This window comes from Rattus norvegicus, chromosome 3 (assembly GCF_036323735.1).
Source record: "Rattus norvegicus strain BN/NHsdMcwi chromosome 3, GRCr8, whole genome shotgun sequence".
Classification (NCBI taxonomy): domain Eukaryota; kingdom Metazoa; phylum Chordata; class Mammalia; order Rodentia; family Muridae; genus Rattus; species Rattus norvegicus.
The window spans coordinates 57,612,702-57,633,262 of NC_086021.1; the positions used below are offsets into that span (position 1 = coordinate 57,612,702).

The window sequence follows — 20,561 nt, forward strand, 5'->3', positions numbered from 1 at the left end:
AATAAATTAAAAAACAAAAACAAAAAAAAAAACCCCTAACATCTGCTCCCCTAACAGTCACACTGCAAGCTGTGTCTGTCCTGAGCCTATCTCGGTGTCTCACTCTATTCCAACAGTCTAGAGGAATTCGTCAGCTGCCGTTTAGCTCTCTGTAGATTCCGTTACTTGCAGTCAATCATGCTGCCAAGAGAAAAAGACTGCAGAGGCCAGCAATTCCTAAGGCTTAGATTGCTTCTCATCTGCCTAGGAAGTGACTGCTATGTACAATACATCGGGAAGAGTCCACGCCCCTCATGCTGGCTGGTTAACCACTCTCTGGACACATCACGTCTCCAACTTTTTTCAAATTCTTTGGGAAAAAGAATTTTAAAAGGAGTTTAATTGGAAATGCAGTTCATTTATGTGATATGAGAAAACCTAAATCTTTACAATATGAAGGTTTATCACTCTATTTGTATGTTTATAAATATAATGTATACTTTTATCTCTTACCTTTCCAGGAATTTTATAGAGTCTCCATAAAGGCCTTGCATACCCTTGCAGGTTATTCATTACCAGATGGCGTTAGTGATTTTACTTTATACCTAAGTATGTGGGCTTGAGCGTGCACATGGCACCACATGCAGGCACCTGACAGCTCAGAAGAGGCACTGCACCCCTGAAACTGGAGTTACAGTTGTGAGCTGCCATGTTGATCCAGTGGGCCAAACACAGGTTCTCAAAGTCCTCACAGCTGCAGTAAAGAATGACATCTTCCTACTACATTTTCAAACCTACCACTGATTTTTGTCATTAAGTTTTATCTAATAAATCCAACTTAGCTGTTTATCAATACCACTTATTCTCTTGGACTTCCAAAAAAGGACAGTCATAGTTATCCGGGAAGAACCCTTTTTATCTACTTTCTAGAAATTTCATGTGACAAACTGTGATTCTTAAAGATGCTTTTGGTTTTCTTTTTCTTCTTGGTAGGACTAGGAACTGTATCCAAAGCCTTTTCGTGCGAGGTTCAAACTCTTACACTACGCTGTCCTCAAAGGAGGAATCCTGGGATTAATGACGAAGCTGTCTCTGTGCCTCTGAAGCATTTCATTTACTGAGTTCCACAATGATATAAGCGAGCTACCCACCACCTAAATTCTTAGATCAGAGAAGGAGGCATCAGTAGCCCAGAGATATTCTGTACACTACTTTCTACACAAGCAAGGACTCTCGGTGAAAACACAGCCTCCTCACTTGTGTCTGTCACATGGGTGCTTGGCTACAGCAGAGAGAAACACAGCTCAGCAGGTGACTCCTGAAGAGAAGCTGACTTGACAAGATGAAAGGAAATTAGGCTGTTAGAATAAAACTGGCATTTCTCTGCATTTATTATGGAATGCTATGAGAAAATAAAACAAACAACCTACCTTTTGTATTCTGAGATTTGAAAGGAGATTGAGGTTCTCCTATCTGGTTTTAGGTCTTGGGCTGGCAACACAACTCAGCTAAAACCACTTCCTGGGCCTGGAGATCTGAGACTGACCCCTAGGACCCAATGGCGGAAGGAAAGAACTGTACGGTGTCCTCTAACCGTCACACACATGACACAGCACACATGTGCACCCTCCCCACAAGTAAGTGTAAGTCTCAGAACCAAGGAACTCTTGAGCCTTTCTCTTCAGCTGTGAGGTCTAACCAGAACAACTCCCTGACGACTCTTGTAATGACAGTGGCAGAAGGAAAGTGATGCCCTTGATGGGTAAGACCATCCTACGAGGAAACCACAGCTACTACAGGCAAAGAAGCAATAAATTCTGTGCTGATGCTATCCTAGCCTTTCCTTAAAGCTTCTTTCTTATTTTTCTGTTTAGTGCTTAGACTCCTTTCAGTTTCTTACAATTTTTTTTTCAAAGTCAACCCAAGGGGTTAGGGACATAACTGAGAGTCAAAGCTCTGCCCTGAGTGTACAAGGCCAGAGTTCAGTCCTTAGCAGTGAAAAACATGGAATGAAAAACACTCCATCAAGATTCATCTGAAACGAAGCAACCCTCCCTTGGGCAAGCCAGTGTCTATACCAAATGTAAACTGGTTCTCCGTGGCCTGAGACAGCCTCTTTCATGGTATCGTCATGCTCTGTCTTGCATATATCACTGTCTACCCCATCATTTTAACTCCCTTACTTAAGTCTCACAAAAACAGAACTGTGTCCTCATTCATTTTTTTTATTATAAATAGTCTATTACATAACATCTTCTCTATAAATACAGCAGCAAAGCAAAACCATATGTATGTAGCCACTTAAAAATAGGCTAGACTAGGGCCAGCAAGATGGCACAGCAGGTTATGGTGATGCCTGACTGTTTGTGTCTGGCCTCCAGAACCCACATGGGGTTCTGGGGTAGAAGGTGACTCTTGCAAGTTGTCCTCTGACTTCCACATCACATGGTGGTTGTGTGGGCATACACACGATCATACATGCATGTGTGCACACAAATAAATATACTTAAAAAATTAAAACTACTTCCATGTACCTCACTAGTCTAGGAAAGCAGGTACACTCGCCATCTTTGCTCACAGCAGAAAGCCGCCTGGCCTCACTACTGCAAAGGTTCATCGACTTAAAAAAAGGATTATGTTCACTTATCTATTTCGTGTATGTGTGTGTGGAAGGCAGAAGAGAACTTGCAAAAGACAGTGCTCTCCTACCACATGTGGGTCCCAAGGACTGGACTCAGGCCCTCACACGTAAAGGCAAGAGTTGTGATCCACTGAGCCAGCTCACAGACCACTTCCGCTTCTTTTAAAAGTATAATAAAGTTCATGCAGAAATCCCAATTCTCTGTAACTTCAACATTTGGGAAATTGAGACAGAAGGCCTTAAAGGCCTTGTCTCCAAAAATAAACAAGCCAAAAAAAAAAAAGGGGGGGGGAGGAGGAGGAGGAAGAAGAGAAGGAGGAGGAGAATTAGGCTCAAAACAGATCAATCTGTTTTGCTTCTTTGGATTGTAAATGTAAAGGAATGGTGAGGGAGTTCTGCAATAGCATTTCTATTAGCATGGCTTTTGATTGCTTTGACCACGGGGTCTCACTGCCTTGTCTGATTTTCAAGAAAATAATAAGAGAATATTGTATTATTTGACTAAAAGTAAAAATCACGAGTATTCCTTATCCTCATCTAGGGATACTGAGTATTTTCAGACTAGTACACACAGATGCACAGAAAAGCATAGAACCTACCTGTCATCCAAAACAGTAATAATCTCGCCGTGTTTAAAGGTGAGCTCGTTGTCCTCAACGGCCTCAAAGTCGTATAGAGCTCTAACTCTCCGTGCAACCTTATTACTCAACTGGCTCTCTGCGGGTGGACACAGAGCCTTCGTCTCCGGGTACTGCTGCTTCTGCTCTTGCAACGATAACTCAATAGCTAGTTGGAAAAATTAAAATGTAATTATAAAAGAATTAAGTTTAACACCTAAAAGCTTTTTAAAATATTAGATAACAATCTTGTATTTAAGAATAAGTCAAGTGTGTGTTTCCTTTCTTTCCAAGACAGGGTCTCATGGAGCCTTGAGCTCCCTGAGTAGCTGAGATAACCTTTAACTCCTGATCTCATTTCCAGCTCTCACATTGCTGGGACTTGAGGTGAATGCCAGTTGGCCTGTCCAAACAAATACTAAATGGTTAAAGTCAGAAGGGGACAGGACCCATGACGTTTTTTAAAATAACATTTTTGCTCATCCCTTATTATCACAGTCTGTAATATACAGCAATTATTTTTATAGCAAACAGATTGTGACATTATAATACGGGTAGCTTTCTATATAGGACACCATGAACATATTTCTGTGCTTGAGTCATAGCTCTGGCATTAAGAAAAGGTGAAATGTAATCTCCCCAAAGGTAGAACGTTAAATATATATTACTAAAAACCCAAATGAACTGGGTTCGTCTTCTATCATGTCTTTGATTTTCCTGACTTTTAAACCCTACAGCTTTTAGATTTGAGGTAGAATTAAAAGCCTTCTTGTCCTTCCTCTAATCTTTCTTTCACTAAAACCTCCCAGTGAGGCTATCTCCAGTCGCACAGAATTATGCTTGGTCACTCACCTTTAGCTATGTCCTCGTCTTCTTTGTTTTTGTTCAGTGATGCCCCGTTTTTGGCAGCAGCCGAGACAGTCTGTAAGCGTGTGAGTAAATGAGCACAGCTATTCTTTCAAAGGAAGCACACTGCATAATTACATGTAGATGCTAACTTAAAAACACCGGCAACCACTCCATTTAAAAGCGAGGGCTTCATGATCATTTAAGTAGCTGTTCTGAAATACTAACACTAACCATCAGTTTTCAAGGAAACAAACACACGAAAGGCACACACTGACTAACACTTTAATAAATCTAAGAACCTGACAGAGAACTTGGCAGAAAGAAAGTATTGAAATTTTTACAGAATGAACAGAGCCTGGTTCTCGACTGCTGAAGGTCTTTATGCAGGAGACGCTCAGAAGCTACTGGCTCAGAGCTCTGACAGAGAGAAGAGACGTCCCTGGTACACCTTGGTCATCGACTGCTTACTACAGCGGGAGAGGCAGCCTCTGACTCACATGATCCTCTTCCGTCTGACGGACGGACCTACGACAGGTGTCCAGGACTCTGAGCCACCAATAACTCTTTAACACCCATTTCTGAGAAGGGCAGATGGGCTGCTCTTCCTTACTTAGTAGACCACTGTGCCCTTCTTCCCTTCCCACTGTCCCACTGCTTCACGTCTCCACGTGAGCCTCAGGCCTTACACTTCTAACAGCTCACTGGCTTCTTACCTCCCGCATATTCACTTTCCTCAGGCAATTCTCAACTCCAGAGCTCTGTGCACACCGGCCCTTTCCCAGCATCTCCTCATCCCACTCTACCTAATGTGAACACAACGTGCTTCCTCCGTGTCCTCACCACTGCAATCTGCAGTCCTTTTTGCTCCTTGGTGCTAAGACAGACAGCATCTTCATCCATCGGTCCTCATCACTAGCAATCTAAATTAGTACTGTGTTTCAGATGTATGACCATCTTTCAAATCTAGCATAATTTCTAAAATGTGTTAACTTATATCAGAGGAAGTAGGGGGACACCTAACAGTGTGAATGAGATCAGAAGAGTTTCTGAGCCGGTTCTTGTCTTCCACTTTTCAGGGGTTCCTAGAACTGAACTCAGGTTTTATCAGACTTGGATGGCAAGTACTTTTACCACAGAGCTGTCTCACCAGCCCCTGATCATTAACTGCTTAAACATAAGGCTGACTGGAACATCCTACACTTTTCACGTGAGTCCAGACTTTAGAGTGACATTCAATACACTATTTATATCTGGTTTGATTCCTAAGTTTCTGGTATTTAGAAGAAAAATACCAAACAATAGATGTCTCTACTAAACAGAACCTATGTACTATGTTAGACGCTCGGGGGATGCAGATGGGAAATGGTAAGACATTCCCGCTAAGAACTCAGCCTTGCTGATCTCTGCTCAGCACGAGCGTACCTGCTGCCAAGCCGCATGACTGAGTTGCATCCTCAGGACCCACAGTAGGAGAGAACCAACTTCCCCAAGTTGTCTCTGACCACGAGTCTCTTGCTTTGACACAAGTGTGCACAAGAACACATGTGTACACACACACACACACACATGCTTGTGCACAAATGCACACCCACACACACAAGCACATTTAAATAAAACCCACATGCCTTGCTAGCTTTTGCATAAGTGCCTTCAGACAGTAGGGGACATGGTCTGAACACATCTCTCACCTGGGAACCTGCTGAAGGAAAAGTAACTCCTTCTTCTTTCATAGCCTTAATAGTTGCAGATATCAGACTAAATTGGGGGTCCTTCTGGAATTCTTCTGACCATTCTACCATTAGAGATTTCAGTTTTTCACATACTTTAGGATGAGCCTTTTAAGAAAAAGGAACAAAAACAAACAAAAAATTCCTATGAGTTAAATTACTTAAAAGTGCATCCTGAGTTTGACCCAGAACCATAGTCAAGAGAGAGAAGTGACTCCCCACAAGCTGTCCTCTAACCTCCACACAGCACATACATACACTCACAAAACAAATGAAAACAATTTAAATTTATTAACAGAATCACCACCTAGATCCTCTCTAAAATAAACAGAGACGTAAAAGGCAGGCATCTCCAGACCAGTCCAGTAACTGACAGAAGCTTAGCTCATTCATATTGTCAGGTACGGCTGCTTAATGAAAAAAAAAAAAAAATCACCCCTCCAGAGAGAGAGAGAATTTATTTATTTATTCTTTTGCTCAAATGACTAGAAGTGTCTAGTTTTATACCAGTGGCTATTTGCTCTGTTTTTTTAACATTCTCATCATGAAACTGGGATTTTTGCATCAACTTGATCAGCAGCATGAGAATGTTGCTTCAGAGTTTGTGTTTCAAAGAAAACAGAAGGGGCCTCCACTCTGCTCTAATATAAAGACCTCTAAACACTCACAAGACTCACAGATACCTAGATCTGAACTGCAGTCATAGGTATCCACAAACCTGTATTGGCTATACCACTGTCTAGCTGTGTGACTCTGACACAGCCAAGCTTCGAGAGTGGTGGTTAAAAATAAACAAGGCAGTCCACACAAAATGGTCAATGCAGTGACCAGACCTCAACCAAGATACCAAGATGAGTTCTTACCAATAATATTTATACACACACACACACACACACACACACACACACCCCACCACCACAGCACACCACATATACATCATATCATACCATACCATACCACAGACACACACACACACACACACACACGCGCACGCGCGCGCGCGCAGAAGAAAACAACCAGGGTGCTATAACTATCAAAAATCAAGGACAAGAAATTATTTAAAAATGGTTTCATTGGAAATGCAACTTAATTACACATAATTAAATTAGTGCACAGTACATTTATTGTGCAATGACTTAAACTTCTTTTCGATTTAGAATTTACCTTATTTTTTATCACAGCACGTACTTCTGTTGCAAAATCACGGGAACATACTTCTAAATGAAATATCTTTCCACAGTTTGCCACACAAGCTCCAAGAAGCTAGCAAGTAAGATAAAAACAAATATATAAACATCAAAATGGTCTCTGGCTTAAGTGGCTGAATGAATGCATTTTAACAGGGTCAGTTGACATGACATTTACTCACAGTTAATGCCTGCAGAGCAACATGAGGGACCTTATGGTTTACCCTTTTCATTATAGCTTTTAGGCAATCCTTTGCTCTACAAAAAAGTGGGAGAAAGTTAAGAATTTTTCAAGAGTTTCAATTCAAGTGTTAAAAATATAATGTATTTCCCAACTAAAAGCTTTAAAAATAAAATTCTGCGAACACTTTTGTTAAGTAAGTCTATGTGGTTTTACATACTATCACTCACAGATGTTATAAAACTGTGTATTCTAATATTAAGGGAAAAACCCCTTCACCAAAAAGCTAGACAAAATAGAGAATTATACTATACAAATGTTTTTTCTCCAGACAGACTGACCTTTCTATCAGCAAACCCTCATCCTGAAAAAAGCTAGCACAACACACAATCCTAACAGGCTCACTGATACATGTGGTGAGCTATGAAGAGCGGGACACAGCGAGAGGCACACATCCCCTCACATCCCTCCCACTGGAGCAGCCTAACAACTGGGTCCTACCAAAAGCATTCATGTTTTACTTCCACTCTTCATGATATTAACTATTGTACTTAGAAAAGCTCTCATAAAAGTCTACATCACAGAGAAATTCCTCCAACAGTCAATGTATTTATTCATGGTTAGCATGCACCCCTGCTATCAAAGCCTTTAGTTATCTGTGTAAACACAGATCTGATTTTCTTTTTGAGGTGTGTGTGTGTGTGTGTGTGTGTGTGTTGGGGGAGTTGGGGAGAAACTCAACAACATTCTTTGTACAGCTCTAGCTGTCCTGGAACTCAGTCTGTAGTCCAAGGCTGGCCTTGAACTCCAAGGCTCCCGTGTCTCTGGCTCCCTCATGCTGTGTTAAAGGTATGCACCACCTCCAGATCATCAGTGAACACTGCTTCTGTTTCTCAGGACAAGACCAGTACAAAACCTAGCTTAGCGGGTCTCTTGACTTCTATCTCCTAAAAAAACAGCTAATTAAGTAGTTACACAGCAAATTTAAAGACACGCTTTGACGTTTCCATAAAACCCTGCATGCCCACGCCCTTCCACATGTACACTGGAGACACGGGCTAAGCAGGCTCCTTACCCATTGGGAGTGCTTCCAACCCTGTCACAGATGTCCATGATCAGACTCCAGTCTTCTGTGGTGTTGTACTCGTTTGTGGCTTTTTCTGTAAGATGTATTAACACACATAAATTACAACGAATCTTTTCAAAAGCATTAAGATACTGATGAAGGCCAGCAATTAAGAATCCACCTTTTTCAGTGATAGAGCGCTTGCCTAGCAGGCGCAAGGCCCTGGGTTCGGTCCCCAGCTCCGAAAAAAAAAAAGGGAAAAAAAAAAGAATCCACCTTTTCTCTAGATAAAGATCAAGAACTAAGCATCAATTTCAGAAAAGCACACACTTCTACCAACTTCAGTTTTATTTTTATGTATTTTCAAGGTTTGGCTTTTTCATTTGGTTAGTTTGGTTCACAACTGTCTGTATCTCCAGTCCTAACATGCACATGATATACAGACATATATGCAAGCAAAATGCTCATACACATAAAATAAATCTAAGCGAAAATTATATAACTTTTTTTCTTAAAAGCCTTACCCTGCCAAGAGCTGGGATTACTAACATGAGCTGCCAGGGCCAACTTAAATTCAGTTTTAAATTGTGTCCTATAATAACATGAACTAAAACTAAATGTTCTCAGATATACCAGTAAAATATCTTCTAAAATTAATTATCACAACCACAACCAATTCTAATTTTTAGCAAAGTTTTAAAAGTATATCATCATACAAAGAAATATGTATTATCTTTCTTTTTACATTTATCAGAGTGTATGCATGTGTGTGCACACGCATGTGATGCAAGCATGTATGCGGCGGCTCATGTGTGGACCCACCGTGTGAGTAAGTCCCAAGGATTTAATTCAGTTTGTCAGGCTTTCCTCATGACCCATCGTGAGGCATTAAACAGTTCGATGCATGTTACTTTCGAAGCAAAGAGGGGAACTGATGAGTACACAGAAATCTTACACAGTGGAGACTACGGAAAGGATACATACAGATTAAGGTACAAGGCATGAGTCTCCTGCTATGTCGTTTCATTGGGGCCTAGAATGACCAGTCAAAAGAAAGCTAAGAATCAAAGGACTTGCCATATTTGCATAAAGGTTTTAAAGTATCTTTATAGAAATGTAACTCACATTCTAATATAGTTCATGCATTTGACAATAAATAGTAGTATAGCTAGTATAATTATAGGCTTATGTAGCTATCACAACTAATTTTAAACATTTCATTTTCTCCAAGGAAATCTGTCCTGGGGGCTAGAAAGATGGCTCAGCAGTTGAGAGCTCTGCTTTCTCTTCCAGAGGTCAGGTTCAACTCCTGGCACCCACACAACAGCTCCCAGCTGTTTTCAACTTCAATTCCAGGGACTCCATTGCCTTCTCTGGCCTCTATGGCCACCAGGCACACAAGTAGTGCACAGACACAGCAGGTATTTACACGCACACATGAGTACACACACGTACACACACACACACACACACACACACACACACACTCTCTCTCTCTCTCTCTCTCTCTCTCTCTCTCTCTCTCTCTCTAAGTCTTTAAAAATAAAAGTCAGATACTGAAGAAGTCTGCACTTACAAGCGGTCACATCCGTCTCTTCCCGTGCCAAGCTCCTGTCTACACAGCTACTTCGTCTGTCGTTTCACAAAGTGCAATCATAAGATAGCGTTTCTGTGGCTCGCGTGCTGTTTAGCCATAGCTGAGTTGACATTCTATTGTACGGATACACCTGTTTTATTCATCTCATCAGTTTACTGAATTTGCTTTTTTTGGGTAACAAATAATGAATTTTTCCTATCAACATTCATGTATGAGTTTTAAGTTGATAGTATGTTTTCATTCCTCTCTGACATATGGCTAACAAAACCCCTGGGTCATATGGCAACATTAACTTTCAAAATTTTTCAAAATAGGTATAATAGTGTTCTCTTTACATAGTCTAGGTTAATCTCAAACTCACTATGATGCCCTAGTTGGTCTCAAAATTACAATGTCTAATTTTGTATGTGTGCCCCCCCCCAAAAAAGAAACAAAAACTAAAACGCCATTTGGAATATAATACAGACAGCACTTCCCCATTCTGGGGCCCTATCTTGTACCAGTAATTATGTGTATGCATATTTGCAAGAAAATGGGAGGCAAAGGGGGGAAAGAAAGGGGAATACAGCAGATACCACGCACGGAGTCCCTGTAACAGATAGTGAGAAAAGGCTAGAAACCAGGCATGCTGACTCACATCTGGACTCACATCTGGAATCCCAGCACTTAGAGGCTAAAGTTGAAGGGTAAAAGCTCAGATCATCTTGTGCTACAGAGTGAGTTCCATGCCAGCTGAGGTACCTAGTAAGACCCTGCAAGGACACACATACATGCACATGCACACCCCAACACACCCCCAACACACACACACACACACACACACACACACCAACACACCCCCAACACACACACACACACACACCAACACACCCCCAACACACACACACACACACCAACACACCCCCAACACACACACACACACACACACACACACACACACACACACACACACACACACACACCAGCAGGCTAGGGCTTCAATCCATGTCTCTTTACTAGGGATAGTGCCATTTTCATGTCCCACATTCACCAAGCACTACAGTTAAGAGGATTAAGATTTTTCCGGGATGGTAGCACATGTTAACTCCAACACTCTGGGAGCTGAGGCGAGAGGATCGTAAATTAGTCTAGGTCAGCCTGGACTACATGGTGAAATCCTATCTCATAAAGACGGGGAGGAATGCATACACTGGCTGTTCTGCAGCTGTTTCAGAGACAGTTCTTATTTACTGTCTCTTCCCCACCTCCCACCATTATGGCGGATCTTCACTATTGCTGTGCAGCACATAGTGCAGTACCTGAGGCCCTTGGTAAATATCAGGATCACTCCCTGAATGAACAGACGCTGTACTGGATGTACTTCTAAATCCCATGACACAATGGCCACAACCTGCTGCAATGTGGTCCCGGCAAAACCGTAGATGAGCCTGGGTTTCACTGCTGGAGCACTTAAGATGGAGCTCCAACTGCGATCCCATGTGGCAACCAAAGACAACGGGCAGAGTGCTGGGCCATCTGTGGCTCCCGCAACCTTCGGGAACTCGTGTAGAAGGCAAGTCTTAGAGGGTTGCAGAGCACTTCTCCCATACGCAGCTTAACCTCTGGGTCCAAAGAGTAAAGCACAGCTATTATGGTGGCTTTGCGTTTATCCTTCCTCAGCCTGTGACAGTTTTGTCTCTGCCATGACAGCACCTACTACTTTTCATTTTTATATCATGACATAAAGTGTGAACCACTTGAAAATTAACTATGTACCCACAATCTCTTCTGTATGTATCTCACTTCTTTCTCACATATCAGCCCAAAGACCCACAGGTACATTCATATGTATATCTGACCCTTGTTTCGTATACAGTATAAGCCAGGAACAGAAAAAATTTTCACAAAACTTATTAAACAGCACCAACATTTAAAAATCTGCCCTGATGCTGGAGAGATGGTGATTAAGAGCATCTATTGTTCCTGCAAAAAAACTGGGTTTGACTCCTAGCACCCACATATGGGCTCACAACCATCTATAACCCCTTTCAGGGGATCCAACAGGCATACATGGTGAACTTAAGTACACATAAAAAAATATTCATACACACAAAGTAAATAGAAACAGAAAAAAAAAAATCTGTCCTTTTTAGGGGCCAGGCATGGTAGCTCACACTTTTAATCCCAGGACTCCAGAGGCAAAAGCAGGAGGATATCTGAACTCAAGGCCAACCTGTTCTAAGCCAGCACAACACAGAGAAACGCTGTCTCACAAGCAACAACAAAAAGATCTGTCCTTTGCCACTAATCTGAAAAGTTAGCACCATCATTGCCAACCTTATTGATGACCCCTATGCCCAATATACACAAACACTGCTCCTTCAACCAGTCTATGAGGTCTAACCTTGGACTGTCTAACTACTTCCGCTAGAACATAACTTTTCATGATTATTTTTTCAGTTTTGGCTACGTAATACAAACAGGTACAGAGCCTATTCTGATAACCCCAAAAGCCTACCAATAATATGAAAATACAGAAAGAAAATACTCTTTATTTGAGTCCCACAGAAAATGGAAGTATTCTGATTTGAATAGTCCATCAACCCTAGTTTACTCTGTATAAATATAGGGTTCACAATTATTCTCTTAAAAATGTATAAAATGTGAAGACTTTATAATGCCCTGCCAAAATGGACTTCATTTTTCAAGTGAACTAAGTAACAGTTAAATTATGTACTTAGGAATATTTTAAATTCCTGGAAAAGTTTAAATATTATAATTAAGGACCTTTCTTTTACAGCATGTCACTGTGCCCAGTACTGGGACTGCAGCTTAAATTTACCCAGTGTCAAAAGCATAGAGGGGAGAGAGCTCAAAGAGCCCGCCTGGGGCCTAACTGCGAACTTCCAGAGCTCGGTGGGTGTAAGTCATGACACTTCATCACCAGGCTTTGATTACTGTATATAGAGAACCTCAAATACACCATGAAACAGTTCAGAAGGTCTCTAACAATATCCTAAGAATCACTCCTTCAATGCCTACAAGGAACAAAAAGTCTCCTCTACACAGTCCATTATGTTCACAGCGTGGCTTTGAAAAGCATCCAAGTCTACCCATAAAACTAATACGACAGGCTGTATCAGTAATGGGACTCAACTGTGTAAACCAGAGCTTCGCCAAGAAATCGTTAGCGCTCCGCCTCCTGTTTGCAAATATGAACTCGTGACCAGTCTCTGGCTCCCATGCTGGACGAAGAGCCTGGCATCGACTGGCTACTCCTCCAACACCAGCTGTAAGCAAGGTGGAAGGTGTGAGACAACGGCTGTGGGAACTGAGGACGGGCTGGCAGTTCTGGGGCGGCTGAAGGCAGAGAAGTGTGGAGGAAGCCTCATGATGGCCCCCAGTCCTACATGGGAGTGTTAGGCCAAGACCAGCCCAGTGCAGAAGCCGAGAGGCACCAAGACAGAAGCCTTCTGAGCACAGGCAGGTCCCAGGGAGGGCTCAGCTGGGCCTGGGTAAGGTGATGGCCCATGCACGGTCCACGAACTGCAGCAGAGATCTAATAGAGCCTTTACTGTACTGGGAGTTGTCCTGCCTTTAAAACGGGAAGCCATAGGGTTGGGGATTTAGCTCAGTGGAATTGGTATGCTGACGCCCTAAACCTAGGATGGCAGGATCTGGAGATGGGGCCACTAACGAAGTTAACTGGAGTCCTAAGGATGGAGACCTGAAGCTACAAAACTAGTGTCCTTTTACGGAGTCACTCCAGAGCTAGAAAGCAGTGGTCTGCAACCCAAGGATAGCTCTCAGACACTAACCCTACTGGCACTTTGACCTTGGACTTCTAGTCCCCAGAACTGAGAAAATAATTTCTGCTACATAAGCTACCCAGACCATGGCATTTTGTTAAGGCAGCCTACGCAGATTAACAAAAAGTGAAGGGAACATTTCATACACTCAGCTGGAAGCCCCAAAAGGCCACGTCTTACAAGAGTCCTTTAGAATATAAATTCCAAAATCAAAATTACGACCAAGTTAACAAGACTTTCAAGATCATCCATTAATATAACTGCCCGACAGAACAGAGAGTAAATGTGGCATCTAGCATATTAAAAAGTACCACATCCACGATGATCACTCCACAGATGCAGCCAGAGTCACTACAAAGACATACCAGCACAATTCAAAGAAGTTACTATACACGTTTCTAAGAACTCAAGGCAAAGGTGACCATAATAAAGGAGCAGAGCACATGTTTGGCAGAAGCCAGGGACTATAAAAATGCAATTTCTTAACTAAGATGGGTATCAATTGGAAAACTCGGAAGGGCCTGGGAATACAGCTCTGTGGCAGAGCATTTACCCAGCACACGTGCGGCCCTAACATCACCTGCAAGCAGTACAAACAGCAAAGTCCTCAGACTTAAAAAGCAGATCTAGTAATGCAAATACAGGGTTAAGAAAAATGAATGGGAGTTATAATATTTTTTAAACAAGCAAATAATCAGAACCTCAACTGTATTGGGCTTTAAAGCTTACTGTGGAACAAAAAGACAGAAAATGGACAATTTAAAGATTTATTTATTATATATAAGTACACTGTAGTTGTCTTCATACACACCAGAAGAGGGCATCGGATCTCATTACAGATAGTTGTGAGCCACCATGTGGTTGCTGGGATTTGAACTCAGGACCTCTGGAAGAGCAGACAGTGCTCTTAACCATTGAGCCATCTCTCCAGCCCTGGATAATTTAAAACACTACAGGCAGAGACAGGTAGATGCATGTGAGTTCAAGGATAGTCTACCCTACACACTAACTCCAGGCCATCCAAAGCTATACAATTAGTATCTGCCTCAAAAGCAAAACACAAAAGGGGTGGGGGTGGGAGTAGGGGAGTGAGAGAAAATCCCTTACACAGTGTTAGCTAATAGTTCTGCAGTTTAAAATCGCAGCAAATTCTTCTACATTTTATGTCCAGTGTAGCACAAGGCTTATTGTTACTGTATTGGTATTGCTAAATTAAATCATTTTAATTAAATACAAATGTATTAGAACTAAATGATAAGGACTGCTTATAAATTAATTCATAGTTTAAATCTTTTATTAAGTGAGTATGAACTATTAAAATTGGAAACCATCTACAGTACATACAGTTAGCCCTCTTAATGCATTTGAGAGGGAGAGACGGGGGTGGGATGGGGGGGGAAGGGGATGGGGAGGTTTGTCTTATAGCATAAATGGGCCTCAAACCTGCTCCAGAGCCAGGAATGATCCTCAGCCTCATCCCCCTGCCTCTATTTCCCTGGTAGGATTACAGGTGGGCACCACCACACCCAGTTTGTGCACTGCTGGGGATTGAACCCAAAGCTCTACTCATGCTACTCAAGTATTTTACAAATGGGCCTAAACCCACAGCCCAAACACAACATGCCTTACAATTTCCAATATCATAGTAAATAATAAATAAATCATATGATTTAAAAAAAAGACAGTTACAGAAAGCAACAAAATTTTATCATGATTAAAATATTATATATCAGAGCCAGGCATGGTGGTATACACCTTTAACCCCAGCACTCTCTTTTTTTTAACTTTTTAGTAGATATATTTCTTTACTTACATTTCAAATGTTATTCCCTTTCCCAGTTTCCTGTCCATAAGCCCCCAACCCCTCTCTTCCCCCTCCTCCATATGGGTATTCCCCCCATACATCCCCCTTACTGTACCCACCATAGCCCCCTGCACTGGGGGTCCAACCTTGGCAGGATCAAGGGCTTCCCCTTCTACTGGTGCCCCAACAAGGCTATTCTCTGCTACATATGCAGTTGGAGTCCAGGGTCAGTCCATGTATAGTCTTTGGGTACTGGTTTAGTCCCTGGAAGCTCTGGCTGGTTGGCATTGTTGTTCTTATGGGGTTGCAAGCTCCTTCAACTCTTTCAATACTTCCTCTAATTCCCCACAAGGGAGTCCTATTCTCAGTTTGGTGTTTTGCTGCTAGCATTGACCTCTGTATTGGACATGCTCTGGATATGTCTCTCAGGAGAGACCTATATCCGGTCCCTTTCAGCATAATTTTCTAGCTTCATCAATCTTATCTAGTTTTGGTGGCTGTATATACATGGGCCACATGTGGGGCAGACTCTGAATGTTCCTTGAGTCACTGCTCTAAACTTTGCTTCCATGTTCCCTCCTATGGATAATTTTTTTCCCTTTTTAAGAAGGAGTGGGAGCATCTACATTATGGTCCTCCTTCTTGAGCTTCCTGTGGTCTGTGGATTGCATCTTGGGTAATTTGAGCTTTTGGGCTAATATCCACTTACCAATGAGTGTATACCATATGTGTTTTCTGTGATTAGGTTACCTCACTCAGGATATTTTCTAGTTCACTCCAGTTACCTATGAATTTCATGAAGTTATTGTTTTTGATAGCTGAGTACTACTCAGTACTCCACTGTGTAGATGTACCACATTTTTTTAATCCATTCCTCTCTTGAAGGGCATCTGGGTTCTTTCCAGCTTCTGGCTATTATAAATAAGGCTGCTATGAACATAGTAGAGCATGTGTCTTTGTCATATATTGGGGCATCTTTTGGGTATATGCCCAAGAGAGGTATAGCTGAGTCCTCAGGTAGTTCAATGTCCAATTTTCTGAGGAACCTCCAGACTGATTTCCAGAGTGGTTGTACCAGTCTGCAATCCCACCAACCATGGAGGAGTGTTCCTCTTTCTCCGCATCCTCGCCAGCATCTGCTGTCACCTGAGTATCTGATCTTAGCCATTCTCACTGGTGTGAGGTGGAATCTCAGGGTTGTTTTGATTTGCATTTCCCTGATGACTAAGGATGTTGAACATTTCTTTAGGTGCTTTTTGGTCATTCAATAATCCCCAGCTGAGAATGTTTTGTTTAGCTCTGTACCCCATTGTTTAATAGAGTTATTTGGCTCTCTGGAGTTTTAACTTCTTGAGTTCTTTGTATATTTTGCATATTATCCCTTTATCAGATGTAGGATTGGTAAAGATCTTTTCCAAACAGGTGAACAAATTGAAAATGGAAATAGAAGCAATAAAGAAAACACAAAGGGAGACAACCCTGGGTATAGAAAACCTAAGGAAGAGACAAGGAGCCATAGATACAAGCATCACCAACAGAATACAAGAGATAGAAGAGAGAATCTCAGGGGCAGAAAACATGGACACAACGGTCAAAGATAATGTAAAATGGAAGAAGCTACTGGCTCAAAACATACAGGAAGTCCAGGACAGAATGAGAAGATCAAACCTAAGGTTAATAGGTATAGAAGAGAGTGAAGACTCCCAGCTCAAAGGACCAGTAAATATCTTCAACAAAATCATAGAAGAAAACTTCCCTAACCTAAAGAAAGAGATGCCCATAAACATACTAGAAGCCTACAGAACTCCAAATAGATTGGACCCCAGCCCTCTTGAAGAGGCAAGCACTGATTGGATTGCTGAAACCCAGGCCAGCCAGGACTTCACAGTGAGTTCCAGGCCAGGTACATTGGTCTCTGACAAGTTCTCCTGCTTGAGGGGGCTGGAGATATCTTGGACCCTCTCTTTCAAGTACATCTGCGTCAGTTTTCTGCTGTGGATGGCTCCCTCATTAAAGCCTAGCTTTAATTCCTTTTCACAAACTGGAGGCTTAGCTGGGGGGGTCTTACCCTGAAGTTACCACTCCCTTTATTTCACTTAGCATCAGGCTTTTCTTTAAACATTATCTCTCTGAGCACAGGACTTAGCTCCAGGACACTTCCTGGTGCTCCTCAAACTGTACCCTTTGCCTTTCTGTTTGTCCAGCTGGCTCTTTTTCATTATAGATCTGCATTAGAGCAATTACTAGTAACCCCATGACAATACTAGGCTGTCTTTAAAATCTCCTCTGCTAACACAATTAATCCAACACTCTCCAATACAGCCTCTGGCAGATCTTTCAGACAAGAGCCAAGAGCAGCCACAGATTGCCAAGCTATCACCAGGATGGTATCTAGGCCACTCACTCATATCCTGCCCTCTGAAAATGGGCTGGGCTGTCGTAACTTACAAGCTCTTAGCACACTGTCTTCCATGCTCCTATCAGTAGGATCCATTAAACCCCTCACAGCATTCAACCGCTTGTCTATCTACACAAGCACTCCACAGTCCACCACAAGCAGCATGGTTAAGCCTATCACAGTAATATCCTAGTCACTGGTACCAACTTGGTCTTGGTTACTGTTCTACTGCTGCAAAGAGGCCATAACCAAGGAATGCTTATGAAAGGAAGCCTTTGACTGGGGGCTTGCTCAGTTTCAGAGGGTTAGTCCATGCAGGCAGGTACTGGAGCAGAACTGAGATCATGATCCCTAGTAGAGTTGGGGCTTCGGACATGGGCTTTATTTATTTGTTTGTTGGCTGCTTTTTGAGACAGGACTTCACTGTGAAGCTTTGGTTGTCCAGGAACTCACTCTGTAGACCAGGCTGGCCCTGGCCTTGAACTTACAGAGGCCTGCCTTTAAGTGCTAGGATTAAAGGTGTGTAAGCCTGTAAGCCACTGAACCTTTAAAGAATGCTCTTTTTGGTATGTATGTACATGATGTAGGTGCATGAACTACAGTGCATACTTGGAGGTCAGAGGTTAACTCTGCGAAACTGGTTTTCCCCATCCACCTTTATATCAGTTCCAGCGATCAAACTCAGGTTAATAAGCTTGTACAGAAAGCACCTTTACCCAATGAGCCTTAGCACCAGCCTACATAAGGCTTTGGAAATTGTTTTTAGGATATATATTTTATGTGTATTTTGCCTTCATATATGTATGTATGTGTAACCACATGCACGCATAGTATCCATAGAGGTCCAAGGAAGGCAATGGATCCTCTGGAACTGGAATAGAGCAGCTGTGAGTTGCCAAGTTGATGCTGGATCCTCAGGAAAAGTAGTAAGTTCTCTTAATGGCGGAGTCATCTCTCCAGCCCCAGAGTTTTTCTTTTCTTTGCTTTTTTTTAAATAAAAACTAGTGTTAATACTTTCAAGCAGTGGGACCCCTAATGAGAGAAATTCTTCCCTAAGGGTCCACCTTCCAAGGTTGTTACATGTCCTCTCCATGTCCTCTCCTTGGAAACAGCTCGCTATAATTACCTGAGATAGTAAGACAAATGTATCTTCCTGATTTATGAGTAAACAGTGTATGCTTGTGCCACTATGATTGTTTAGTACTATTAAGTTTCCAGACTACATAATTCTTCCTCTTTTTCTTATGAGGCAGCTGTGGACAACAAGCTTCCCTGCTTCCACCTCCAATGTGCTGAGTTGACAAGGTGTGTCACCATTGACTTATGTAGCATTGGGGATCAAACCCACTCTCCAACTTGAGTTATATCCCCACCCCTAAAGCACACAACTCTTACATAGTTAAATTTAGGAGCTAGAATAGTGGTTAAGAGCACTTGCTGCTCTTCCAGAGGACCACGTTTGTTTCCCAGAACCCATGCCACTGACTCACTGTAGCACACAACTACAGTTGCTGAGGGAGGGGAATCTGACGGCTCTTCTGGCCTCTGAAAGCATACAGCCACCTGGAATATACATGCATGCCATGCACTCACACACATATAATTAAAACATATCTTTTTTTAAAGCTAAATTAAAAACAAAACTGTGCATTGTGCACACACTTCAAGATGAAGCGGTACTTAAGGCGGGGTACCGACCAGATGGTAAGAGCCCCTAACAGCTTCTCAGCATTCTGTATCTGCTAAATCATCACTCCTCAGCCAAAAAGCACCTCCACTTTGTGGACACAGAAATTGAGACACAGAAAAGCAACTAGCATGGGTTATACAGCAAAACATTTCTGGATGGCGGTGTGCTCCAAGTATAAGGCTCCATCCAGTGTTTGAGACAGGGTCGTAGTTAGCCCTGTCCAGGAACTTGCTATGTAGAAGGCCTACCTGCTTCTGCCCGAAAAGTACAAGGATAAAGGCGCACACCACCGTGCCTGGCTCTGAAGCACTACTATTAAAATGACTTCTGCATACACTTTTTGTTCAAAATTGCCAAATAGATTCTTCCCAAGTTATTTTTCAATTTTCCTACGCATAAACATCCTAAAAAATGCAGGATAGGACAAATCCTACCACACGGAATCAAGCAAGACACCATGATTAACTCTATTTGCTCATCACACTGAATATTCTTGACACTGGGCAGATGGCTCAGTGGGTAGTCACGCACTCAAGCAATGTGCTCACGTGCGTGCACATGCGTGCAGACACACACGTGCACACACGTGCACACGCACGCACATGACCTAAATTCAGATATGTAGCGCCCACATGTAATGCTGGGTGCCGGGGAAGTAGAGGCAGAAAGGTCCCTGGAGCTTGCTACCAGGCAGCACACACAGCCTTCTCTCTGAGCTCCATGTTCATTAAGAACATCAGCCTCAAAAATCCAGGTGGAGAACAACACGTGATTGGCTCGTAGCTCCCACACTCCTGCGCAGGCACAGACGCACAGATGCACAGATGCACACGCGTGACACACACTCCTCAGGTCTTGCTCTGCTGCTCTTCTGTTCATTTGTCACATCATCCTTTTCTTTTTTTTAAGACAAGTTGGGAGCAGACAAAAGAAACTTAAGTACTGCCATTTTGACCTCAGACTCCATTTTACCTAAACTACCAACCCCCTTTCTAAGCAACAGTAGTTACCCAAAAAGCATAATGCCTGTTCCTAAC

The 20,561-nt window shown here is 42.4% G+C and overlaps 1 protein-coding gene across 1 annotated transcript in view; it reads right to left on the minus strand.

Annotated features, from left to right (window-relative positions):
- Stam2 (signal transducing adaptor molecule 2) overlaps positions 1-20,561 on the minus strand; it is a 46,359-nt gene that overhangs the window by 15,145 nt on the left and 10,653 nt on the right. The window contains exons 2-7 of the mRNA NM_001012085.1: positions 8,257-8,341; positions 7,183-7,258; positions 6,978-7,076; positions 5,775-5,921; positions 4,090-4,159; positions 3,220-3,406 (exon numbers count right to left, since the gene is read on the minus strand). Of these exons, the coding sequence (NP_001012085.1) occupies positions 3,220-3,406; positions 4,090-4,159; positions 5,775-5,921; positions 6,978-7,076; positions 7,183-7,258; positions 8,257-8,341 (664 nt within the window). The remainder of the gene's footprint in view (positions 1-3,219; positions 3,407-4,089; positions 4,160-5,774; positions 5,922-6,977; positions 7,077-7,182; positions 7,259-8,256; positions 8,342-20,561) is intronic.